Raw genomic sequence first — 12,216 nt, forward strand, 5'->3', positions numbered from 1 at the left:
TGGAAGCAGGTGGAATGAACCCATGATTTTTTTTTTTACCCAAACCACATTCTTTAACTCCTGAACTTACATATTGCTGTGATGCTAATCACAGAAGCACTGCTCAGAATCACAACATATTAGTAAGCGTCAACTACTTATGCACAATCTGCAGTGTACCTCCATTGTTTTGATTCCTTTTTACTCTCCATCTTTCATCATTATCTTCTTCATTTACTTGCTACTTTGCTGGCAACAACCAGTGATTGGAGCTGGGTGTAGACTACCACGGATGATGTAAACACTGCCATAAATGACGTGATGAGCAAATCTGCTGGCAATTATACCCAATGTTGACATGGACTTTATAAAACTGTCATACGTGTTCCCCTCTGTAAGCGTTGGCTGGCAGCACTAAACATTAGGCAAGATTTTACGAGCTTATAAATGTAGGAGTCATATAGAGGGTGGTGTGAAGCTGGAGTTGATGGCTTAGATTTTAGCAGGTGGCAGTGCCAGGCTGGCAGAGAGTTCCTCATTCTGAAACTTTGTTTGTGCCATAGGTGCTCCAGTCTGACCAAAGTGAACGCCCTGCTCAGAGAACAACTGGACCAAGCCAACGAAGCCAACCAGGCCCTTACAGAGAGTCTCCATAAAGCCCGAGAAGGGGCAGAGCAGAGAGAAATGCAACTGAAAAGGGAACAGGAGGTGAGAGTGAGATGGAGAGAGGAAGGAAAGATATGCTTTGTATGCTTTTTAACCAGTTCCACAGTTCAAGGAAAATCTTTCCTCAATCCAACCTAATGAAACTCAACTCTGGAACTTGTGGAATTCCTGCCTGGTCCCTGTTTTGTCAGTCTGGACACTGTTTTAAATCATTGTTGTGATTTTCTCAGCTGTTGTTTCCTGTGAAAGCATTCCAGTCATTTGGAAAAAATAAAGAGAGCGAGAATTCATTGCAGTGAGCAAACATCTGGCAATATTAATGTTGTATTCGGCCATGTACAGTCAGGAAGAGTGCATTTTACTTTGCATGTGTGTGCTTTTGGGTCAGTGGGTGTGTGAATGTGCATATGCATAGGTCATGGGAGAAGGAGTGTGTATTCCTCAGCATTTACATGTTTACATGCTTGTATGTGCAAGTGTATACATGTGAATTCATTAAATTAAATATAACACATAACACAGTGTATTGGTATGAGGCTGCCATGGAATAGCAACTTAAACATTTAAACACGATACATTGTTTAGCCTTCGGTATTAAATCTGCTGACCATATGATGAATCCCCCAAACCTATTCATTCTTCCCCTCCACCAAACCCCCATCCATCTATAATTCCTTGCATCTCTCCCCTTAGATGACTGCCTCCCGGCTGAGCCGTGGACAGGCGCGTGGTCGAGCTCTCTGGCGCCAGGCTGCTTCACTGAGGAGCACCTTTACCCAGCTCAGGGCTTTTGCTGACAGGTAAGTGTGTGGCATGCTGCCAGAACTGTGCTGTTCCTACAGTTCAAGCCCCATCCCCTCCCCAGTCTAACCAGGATCAAAGCTGAGTGGGTCATTGGGGTCGCCCAGCTCACTGGGTCCTTGTGGGAAAAGTGATGCTTGGCGTGCCCCATGGTTTAATGCTGGGCCATCCATCAGAGCCGGATAAGGACTTGGCCTGTGTTGTGTGTAAATGCTGTGATCATTGTTGAGTAATTTGCCATAATAAGCATTACTCAACACATGGCCAAGAATGTTCAAGGCCTTTACTCAGACACGACACTGTTCAAAGAGCTCGGTCCCTGGTCACGAGATGGAGCCTAATAACTTCAACCATCTGGCTCCCTTCAGCTATAAACATGATTTCCTGAGAGTGCACTGAACCCAAAAGCTGGACACACGCTATCTTTAGTCACATAAGAATTTGTAATTGCTCTGTCCCAATACTCTAATGTGTGACTTTGTGTACCTGTGGTTACAGGAGTCTTTCTGAAATGCGTGGGGAGTGTGTATCAGTGAGCCGGAGGCTTCATGCGGCCTGCATGGATCTGGAGGCTGCTGTAAGTGAGCAGAATGCCTCTACTGGCCTGGAGGTCTCAGCCCTGGAGAGGCAACTGAAAGATAAACTGAGAGAAGCCATGCAGCTCCAGGCCTGCTTCAATGTAGAGAAAATGGAGTCCAACTCCAGGTCTGTGTGACAACCTGTTAGCCATCATGGTCATGCATATTTCTCTTACTTGATTTATGGGTGAAGTTTTTGGTAGATACCACTGGAACCATGCATTTTAGGTAAAGGTCTTCGGTACACTCTATATATCCTATTCACAATATATGACATACATAGTGCATTTGCATTATATGAACATAGTGAAGAGTTTGGACTTCAGATGTAACGATGGACTTCTGACTTTGTGACTGAAAATGTATTAATGCATGATAAAACCGATGAGTGAGCTAAAATGGCTGTAGCTATCTAGACACCATGAAGAAACAAAATCTAATTGGCTCATTTTTTCGACCCTATAATTTTCATCTTAACATGATAAGAAAATTGGACTATTACTACAGTTCTTGCAGAGAACAAAGACATTAACCATGATATATAAATATACCATATTAAATAAAATTGAACATTAAATAGACAGATGTGTAATTTGTATTTCCCAGAAATTTTAGGCCTTCTCTGGGTCCACACATGTTAACTGAATGTTGAAATAATTTGACGAAATGACAAAAATTTCACAAGGGTTATCTGACCAACAGTTGAATCGTTGATGAAACATCCACAGAGATATAAACATAATTATTATATAATGGAAGCCTATGAATATGTAAGGAGGGAAAGGGTCTAGAAGGTTGATGAAATACAGTGGAAGAAAGTTTGTTCATATACATATACAAAGCCTCTATTTAAATAAAAAAAAAACTTTTACGTAAAAAGCTGTGATAGAAGCTGCTCCTTAGTCAGCAGGTGAGTTCACACTGAATTGTGATGATCTGGGTCATGGGTTTGACTGAATCTTTACAGTGAAAAAGGCGAAGTGAACCCGGTGCGCTTTTTGTTCACAATGCGCAGATTAGGCGAACCGTACCGTTGATTTTTAGCGAACCGTACTGAGACCACCTCCTGAGGTGGTCTCAGTTAGGTTCGCTTTAAAGGGGTCTGGGTACGGTTGGAGTGTTCACATATGCGCAAAAAATGCTGAGTCATCGATCTGAGTTCGGTTAGATGGCTGAAAGGGACCAAGTGTGAAAACACCCTAATATGTTTAGATATTGCACCTTTCTCTTATTGATATTTATTTAGATCTTCACAGCAGTGATGGTTGTACAATGAAGAAAGCAGACTTTACACTCCATGCTCTATGACTTATGACCCTTTTGCTGATTGTAATTGCAAGTGGGGCAGGCTGTGGGGTTGGGTGGGGGATGAATGAGTATCAGATGAGAACCCTAAGGGGATGAATAAATGTTCCTTTACTTAATGGAACTGAGAAACCATCTACACTGTTTTGAATTGTGTGAACTGAGCTTTGCATGTACCCAGGTTTGTAATATGATGTATTGTTATTATTGGGCATTTGGTTTGCTGTATGTGTCCATATCTGCTGGTACTGGTGAACTTGGTAGTCTGGCAGAACTTGTAGTATTGGCAGTCTTTAGTACCTGGCTTGTTATAGCTGATGGTCACAGATTCTCTGTATTCCAGACATCATGTCTAAGAAAAATATGCAAGAGCTACTGGCCAACACAAATATCTAATCAAGCACTCTTAGAAAGAACAAAACAAGATGACATTCTAACAATGATCAAACGGAGAAGATGGAAATGGTTTGGGCATGTGTCAAGAAAACACTGGAATAACATCACCAGAATAGCAGCAAGGTGGACTCCTGACAGCGGTAAGATAAGTAGAAGACGGCCAAAGGAGACATGGAGAAGAACAATGTTGAAGCAAGCAAAGGAACTAGGGAAGTCTGTGAAAGAACTAGAATTACTTGTAAAGGCCCAGGAGAGATGGAAGTCTTTTGTGTCGGCACTAAGTGCCACTTAGGTGCACAGGATGATGATGATGATGATTGTTATAGCTGACTAATCTGAGGGACAAAACAAAGATTGTGTGCATTTTGTCGTGTCAAGTGAATTTGTAATCCTGCTACTTCTCTATGTGCAAGTAATAAAGTGCTAAATGTTTCTTTACACAGTGCAAATGTGCTTTGAATGATAAGAGTTTGTCGGTCTCGGTGTATACATGCACACGTGTACATTTTCCAACATTTATACGTCTTTTTAGGATCCAGGGACTGGAGGACACAGTGAAGCATCTACGAGTTCAAAACAGTGAAAAAGAGAGCAGCCTGGCAGCATTGCAGAGCAATCTGGAGAGGATGGTGAGACTCGACAGGGAATGTGACATAGGGGTAGAAGGTTCTGGTATAGATAGTTTTCACATGACATCACAGAGTCGGGGATTCCCTAGTGGCAGCCATCTTGGGGGTTAAGCTTACCGTACGGGTCACTGAGCACACATTGTAACGCGCGAGTACAAAGTCTTCAAAAGAACCCAAGCAGGCTATTTAAAGCTAGCAATGGTGCACACCTGTTGTATTCACGGCTGTCATAATAGGTCAGATGATGAAGTCAAGCGGAGCTTTTATGGAATTCCCACTGTACGGGAGCACGAAGGCGAGCAAACAAACTCAGCATACAAAGCAGAAATCTATGGCTTGCGAGAATCAACCGCAAGGATTATCAGCCTTCCAAACACAGCAAAGTCTGCTCCGATCATTTTATAAGTGGTAAGTTGTTTAAATAAACAATCAATTGTGTTTAAGTTTGTTTTTGGAAACCAAAACATCATGTGAACAATCTCTGGAGAATGCCTAACTGGAACCGCTGAGTGTACGTTTACATTGTAATGTACACTTAATATCGCTCGTTTGTCATGTTTCTATTTGAAACTTGTCACTTCACTCACACAAGGGTCATTTTTGAAAAACATTTTAGGTCTATTCTGTATGATTTGATTTGTGTTTGGGATGCAAACAGTGGGCCTTTTGGCGGATGCCACCTGAATCGCGCAGATCCGGTTTTTTTTTTTAGGGGGGGCGTTGGAGTGTCTCGTCTCGTCTCGTCTTCTTCCGCTTTATCCGGGACCGGGTCGCGGAGGCAGCAGTCTAAGCAGGGAAGCCCAAACTTCCCTTTCCCCAGACACCTCGGCCAGCTCCTCGGGAAGAACACCGAGGCGTTCCCAGGCCAGCCGAGAGACATAGTCCCTCCAGCGTGTCCTGGGTCTTCCCCGGGGCCTCCTCCCGGGGGGACATGCCTGGAACACCTCCCCAGGGAGGCGTCCAGGAGGCATCCGAAAAAGATGCCCGAGCCACCTCAGCTGATTCCTCTCGATGTGGAGCAGCAGCGGCTCTACTCCGAGCTCCTCCCGAGTGACTGTGCTTCTCACCCTATCTCTAAGGGAGCGCCCAGCCACCCTGCGAAGGAAACTCATTTCGGCCGCTTGTATCCGCGATCTTGTCCTTTCGGTCATTACCCAAAGCTCATGACCATAGGTGAGAGTCGGAACGTAGATCGACCGGTAAATTGAGAGCTTCGCCTTTTGGCTCAGCTCCTTCTTCACCACAACGGACCGGTAAAGCGACCGCATCACTGCGGAGGCTGCACCGATCCGCCTGTCGATCTCACGCTCCATCCTTCCCTCACTCGTGAACAAGATCCCGAGATACTTAAACTCCTCCACTTGAGGCAGAACTTCTCCACCAACCTGGAGAGGGCAAGCCACCCTTTTCCGGTCGAGAACCATGGCCTCGGACTTGGAGGTGCTGATTCTCATCCCAGCCGCTTCACACTCGACTGCAAACCGCCCCAGTGCATGCTGAAGGTCCTGGTTTGAAGAAGCCAACAGGACAACATCATCCGCAAAAAGCAGAGATGAAATCCTGTGGTTCCCAAACAGGATTCCTTCTGGCCCCTGGCTGCGCCTAGAAATTCTGTCCATAAAAATTATGAACAGAACCGGTGACAAAGGGCAGCCCTGCCGGAGTCCAACATGCACTGGGAACAGGTCTGACTTACTGCCGGCAATGCGAACCAGACTCCTGCTCCGTTCGTACAGGGACCGGACAGCCCTTAGCAAAGAGCCCCGAACCCCATACTCCCGAAGCACCCCCCACAGAATACTACGGGGGACACGGTCGAATGCCTTCTCCAGATCCACAAAGCACATGTGGACTGGTTGGGCAAACTCCCATGAACCCTCGAGCACCCTATGAAGGGTATAGAGCTGGTCCAGTGTTCCGCGACCAGGACGAAAACCGCATTGTTCCTCCTGGATCCGAGGTTCGACTATTGGTCGAATTCTCCTCTCCAGTACCCTGGAGTAAACCTTCCCTGGGAGGCTGAGAAGTGTGATTCCCCTATAATTGGGGCACACTCTCCGGTCCCCTTTCTTAAAAAGAGGGACCACCACCCCAGTCTGCCACTCCAGAGGCACTGTCCCTGACCGCCACGCGATGTTGCAGAGGCGTGTCAACCAAGACAGCCCCACAACATCCAGAGACTTGAGATACTCAGGGCGGATCTCATCCACCCCCGGTGCCTTGCCACCGAGGAGCTTGCAAACCACCTCAGTGACTTCGGCTTGGGTAATGGACGAGTCCACCTCTGAGTCATCAGCCTCAGTCTCCTCAGTGGAAGACATGACGGTGGGATTGAGGAGATCCTCAAAGTATTCCTTCCACCGCCCGACAATGTCCCCAGTCGAGGTCAACAGCTCCCCACCCGCACTGTAAACAGTGTTGGCAGAGTACTGCTTCCCCCTCCTGAGGCGCCGGACGGTTTGCCAGAATTTCTTCGAGGCCGACCGATAGTCCTTCTCCATGGCCTCCCCGAACTCCTCCCAGTTCCGAGTTTTTGCCTCCGCAACTGCCCGAGCTGCAGCACGCCTGGCCTGCCGATACCCGTCAGCTGCCTCGGGAGTCCTGGAGGTTAACATGGCCCGATAGGACTCCTTCTTCAGCTTGACGGCATCCCTTACTTCTGGTGTCCACCACCGGGTTCGGGGATTGCCGCCACGACAGGCACCGGAGACCTTGCGGCCACAGCTCTGAACAGCTGCGTCCACAATGGAGGTAGAGAACATGGTCCACTCAGACTCAATGTCCCCCGCCTCCCTCGGAAGCTGGGAAAAGCTCTCCCGGAGGTGGGAGTTAAAGACCTCCCCGACAGAGTGCTCGGCCAGACGTTCCCAGCAGACCCTCACCATACGTTTGGGCCTGCCAGGTCTGTCCAGCTTCCTCCTCCGCCAGCGGATCCAACTCACCACCAGGTGGTGATCAGTTGACAGCTCAGCCCCTCTCTTCACCCGAGTGTCCAAGACATAGGGCCGGAGATCAGATGAAACGACTACAAGGTCTATCATTGACCTCCGACCTAAGGTGTCCTGGTGCCACGTGCACTTATGGACACCCCTATGCTCGAACATGGTGTTCGTTATGGACAAACCATGACTAGCACAGAAGTCCAATAACAAAACACCACTCGGGTTCAGATCGGGGAGGCCGTTCCTCCCAACCACGCCCCTCCAGGTGTCACTGTCATCTCCCACGTGAGCATTGAAGTCCCCCAGTAACACAATGGAGTCCCCAGTCTGAGCACTCCTCAGTACCTCTCCCAGGGACTCCAAGAAGGCCGGATACTCTATACTGCTATTTGGGCCATAGGCACAAACAACAGCAAGAGCCCTCTCCCCAATCCGAAGGCGCAGCGAGGCGACCCTCTCGTTCACTGGGGTAAACTCCAACACATGGCGGCTGAGCTGGGGAGCTATAAGCGTTGGAGTGTCTGATTATAATTTCAAAGTAAATTCTGTATTAAAATTACTAAATAAGCAAATGCGTTACAGTCCATGAAACAGGAAGTTTAAGGATGAGAAAAAAATAGTTTAAATCGGAAAGCTGCGCACATTTGCGCAGCCCGAGCGGTGTGCAGGACTGCGCAAATGTGCGCAGCTTTCCGATTTAAACTGTTTTTTTCTCATCCTTATACTTCCTGTTTCATGGACTGTAACGGATTTGCTTATATAGTAATTTTAATACAGAATTTACTTTGAAATTATAATCAGACACTCCAACGCCCCCCCTAAAAAAAAAAAACGGATCTGCGCGATTCAGGCGGCATCTGCCAAAAGGCGCGCTGTGAATATATAAAGTTGTATATATCAGACAGCCTTTAAAGTTTGATGAAGTCAGTTTCAGGCTTTGGAGCAGGCTTTGGCAGTTTCAGGCTTTGGCAGCCCTGCATAGTCACTTGAAAATGCATCTTTGTCCACTTCGTAGGGGTCAATTCCCCCAATCAAGGCCAGTTTGGCTGCATACCGTTGTCGTGAGATGTCGTCTAATGTATCTATATACTTCTATTTGCTTGATTTTGCCGACATTGATCTTTATTTTAGAAAACTGACTATATAACTTCATAAATTCGTCCGAGATAACGTAGCCAGTAGTGGCGATGGTCCGTTTTGTTTGCCCCCCAAGATGGCAGCTGGGGGGCGTTCTCCGGAATGCCGTGACGTCAGTGAAAACTATCTATTGAGAGGAAGTATAGTGTTCAAACCATGCTCAGATAAACTCCACTGGTTCTTCTATGACTCTTGTTTGGGAAATGATTCTTGGATTCTTGAATCTATCAGTTCAAAATATCCAAAAAAAATCAGATTTATTCAAAGTACATGACCAACAAAGCTTCCCTCCACCCACAGAGGCATTTTTTTTCCCTCTCATCGCATTCTTGCTTTAATTTAGACTCAATCTTGACTCAATCCATGGCCTTGGACTTAACAATAGTGGTCTTGACTACTGCCCTACAAGACATACATCATCAAGACATCATTTTTAACCTCTTTATAGTTTATACAGTTACATTAATTGTTGTAGAATGTCCATGAAACAAGTTAGTTTTCTGTTCTCTAATTCTTTGTTGATCATGGACATCAGACAGGAATAACATTCCTTTACTTAGGTACGGTAGATATAGTATGTATTAAAAAAGAGAAAAGAAAATTAAGAACTAAATCTGACATGAAGCACAGCTCCTCATCTCTCTGAACTGAATAACTTCTTTACTTACATTTTATAAATGTAATATTTGGATGATTTTGTAATAACAATAATAATAATTATTATTATTATTATTATTATTTGTTCCTGTACAGGAACTAAGTCAGGCTGAGGTCACAACTGAGAGGGATATCTTACGTAGTGAGATCGCCAGTCTACAGCAGATCCTCTACAGCATCCACCAGGTTAAATATACAAGTGATATACATATTCCTGCTTAGCTGATTAGAGTTGGTGACTGTATTTTCAAACATGTACGGTACCAGTCAAAAGTTTGGACACCCCTACTCATTCATAGGCTTTTCTGTATTTTGACTATTTTTTACATTGTACAACAATATTGAAGACATCAAAACTATGAAATAACATATGAAACATATATGGAACTAGACTGCATTTCCACAGAGAAAATGCAGTGTGCTTGCTGAGCTGTAGCAGAACAGCTATCATGCTAGCATGCTAACAGCTAGCATACTAACATGCTAACAGCTAGCATACTAACAGCTAGCATACTAACATGCTAGCATGTTAACATGCTAACAGCTAGCATGTTAACATGCTAACAGCTAGCATGCTAACAGCTAACATACTAACATGCTAACAACTAGCATGCTAACATACTAACATGCTAAGAGCTAGCATACTAACATGCTAACAGCTAACATGCTAACAGCTAGCATACTAACATGCTAACAGCTAGCATACTAGAGTGGAGGAGCTCCTTATGACATCATCACTCCAAAGTTCTACTCATTCATTTCAATAGCACGGAATTTTGCCGAAAAACGGGAATACCGAACGAACAGCAAGGGGTAGTGTAACCATTTTAACAAGCACGCCATTCCAGATCGGGCCCTACGTTTCAGTGTTGGAACAGTGTCTCTATCTCGAAAGCCGTAGGAGGAGTAGTGGATCCAAAAAATGGGTGAAACGGAATAATAATAATAATAATAAAAAACTTAAGAAGAACAATAGTGTGCTTTTGCAAGCACACTAATTATATGGTAAACAAAAAAAGTGTTGTAAAAACAAAATATGTTTCATATTTTAGATTCTTCAAAGTAGCCAACATTTACTATGTTGACTCTTTGCACGTTATTGTCATTATCTTAACCAGCTTCGTGAGGGAGTCACCTGGAATGCTTTTCAATTAAGAGGTGTGCCTCGTCAAAAGTTAATTAGTGCAATTTCTTGCCTTCTTAATGTGTCTGAGATAAAACAGTAAATAGTAAATAATAAAAATACAGTAAATAGCCCTATTCAACAACTGTAGTAATCCATGTTATATCGCTCAACTAAGTAAAGAGAAACAACATCCATCATTACTTTAAGACATGAAGTGTCTTTTAAAAAAGAAAAAAAGAAACCATTGAATTAGAAGGCTTGTCCAAACTTTTTTATGGTACTATAGTTTTTCAAAAGTGAAATGTATATCCAGAAAAACAACTAAATTTTAAATATTATTGTAAGATTTATTATTGGCATTCAACGGTGTTGTTTTATTTCATAGGCTGTAGCTGGGGATGGAGACAGTAGCAGTTCAGACAGTCCAGGAGAAGAGATTCTTTCCATCTCCTCTGTCCATGTCTCCTCTCCTCAGCATGGTAGCACCCTGAAAGCTGTACGAAGAGCTTTGTCCAAACAGCAGACACAAACTCAGGTTAGCAGCATTTGCCACAATATTTCCTGTGAAGATATTTAAACTAATCACATGTACACTGTATGGCCAAATGTATGTGGACACTTTATTAAATTTAATTAAATTTCATATAATATCACATTTTGAGAAGATAATTAATATGTTTACGTAAACTATACATAATTCTTATTAAATTTAACCAAACACATATTCCCTTTGGGCGGCACGGTGGTGTAGTGGTTAGCGCTGTCGCCTCACAGCAAGAAGGTCCGGGTTCGAGCCCTGTGGCCGGCGAGGGCCTTTCTGTGTGGAGTTTGCATGTTCTCCCCGTGTCCGCGTGGGTTTCCTCCGGGTGCTCCGGTTTCCCCCAAAGACATGCAGGTTAGGTTAACTGGTGACTCTAAATTGACCGTAGGTGTGAATGTGAGTGTGAATGGTTGTCTGTGTCTATGTGTCAGCCCTGTGATGACCTGGCGACTTGTCCAGGGTGTACCCCGCCTTTCGCCCGTAGTCAGCTGGGATAGGCTCCAGCTTGCCTGCGACCCTGTAGAACAGGATAAAGCGGCTACAGATGATGAGATGAGATGAGACATATTCCCTTTTTTCAGAGCACCCATATGCGCCCATTCCAAAACCACCATTCCATTAACACAGAGTTGGTCATCCTACTTTGCTTTTATAATAGCGTCTTCTGGAAAGGCTTTCCACTAGATTTTGGAGCATGTTTGTTCGGATTTGCCCATTCAGCCATAAGAGCATTCTTGAGCTTGTGTACTAATGTCAAGTGAAACAGCCTGGTGCACAGTTAGCATTCCATTTCATCTCAGAGGTGTACAGTGGGGTTGAAGTCAGGGCTTGGGCCACTCAATTCCTTCCACAATAACCTTGATCATCCATGTCTTTTATGAACCTCACTTTGTGCACGGGGCATTGTTATGCTGGAACAGGTTTGAGCTCTTTAGTTCCAGTGAAGAGAAATCTTCACGCTACAGCATACAAAGACATTCTAGACAATTATGTACATATGGATGTGATGATCGGGTGTCCACATATAGTCCCTTCTGAAAGTATTGGAACAGCAAGGCCAATTTTTTTTGTTTTGTTTTTTTCTATGCACTGAAGACATTCGGTTTTGAGATCAAAAAACGAATGAGATCATCGATCAGAATTTCAGCTTTCATTTCCTGATATTTACATCTCGATGTGTTTAACAACATAGAACATCATCAAGCCTGAAACACACTGACATCACCAAACTGTTGCATTCTTCTTCTGTGATGCTTTTCCAGGCTTGTAATGCAGCTTTGTTCCACTGTTGTTTGTTTAGGGGGTGTCTCACTTCAGTCTCCTATTTAGGAAGTGAAATGCACGCTCAGTTGGGTTAAGGTCTGGTGATTGACTTGGCCAGTGTAAAACCTTCCAGTTTCTTCCCCTAATGAAGTCCTGTGTTGTGTTATCAGGGGGTTTTGGGTCATTGTCTTGCTGC

The 12,216-nt window shown here is 44.5% G+C and overlaps 1 protein-coding gene across 1 annotated transcript in view; it reads left to right on the forward strand.

Annotated features, from left to right (window-relative positions):
• crocc2 (ciliary rootlet coiled-coil, rootletin family member 2) overlaps nt 1–12,216 on the forward strand; it is a 115,386-nt gene that overhangs the window by 50,352 nt on the left and 52,818 nt on the right. Inside the window, exons 7-12 of the mRNA XM_060919775.1 lie at nt 543–687; nt 1,339–1,445; nt 1,945–2,151; nt 4,258–4,354; nt 9,187–9,276; nt 10,602–10,751. Of these exons, the coding sequence (XP_060775758.1) occupies nt 543–687; nt 1,339–1,445; nt 1,945–2,151; nt 4,258–4,354; nt 9,187–9,276; nt 10,602–10,751 (796 nt within the window). The remainder of the gene's footprint in view (nt 1–542; nt 688–1,338; nt 1,446–1,944; nt 2,152–4,257; nt 4,355–9,186; nt 9,277–10,601; nt 10,752–12,216) is intronic.

This window comes from Neoarius graeffei, chromosome 4 (genome assembly GCF_027579695.1).
Source record: "Neoarius graeffei isolate fNeoGra1 chromosome 4, fNeoGra1.pri, whole genome shotgun sequence".
Taxonomy (NCBI): Eukaryota; Metazoa; Chordata; class Actinopteri; order Siluriformes; family Ariidae; genus Neoarius; species Neoarius graeffei.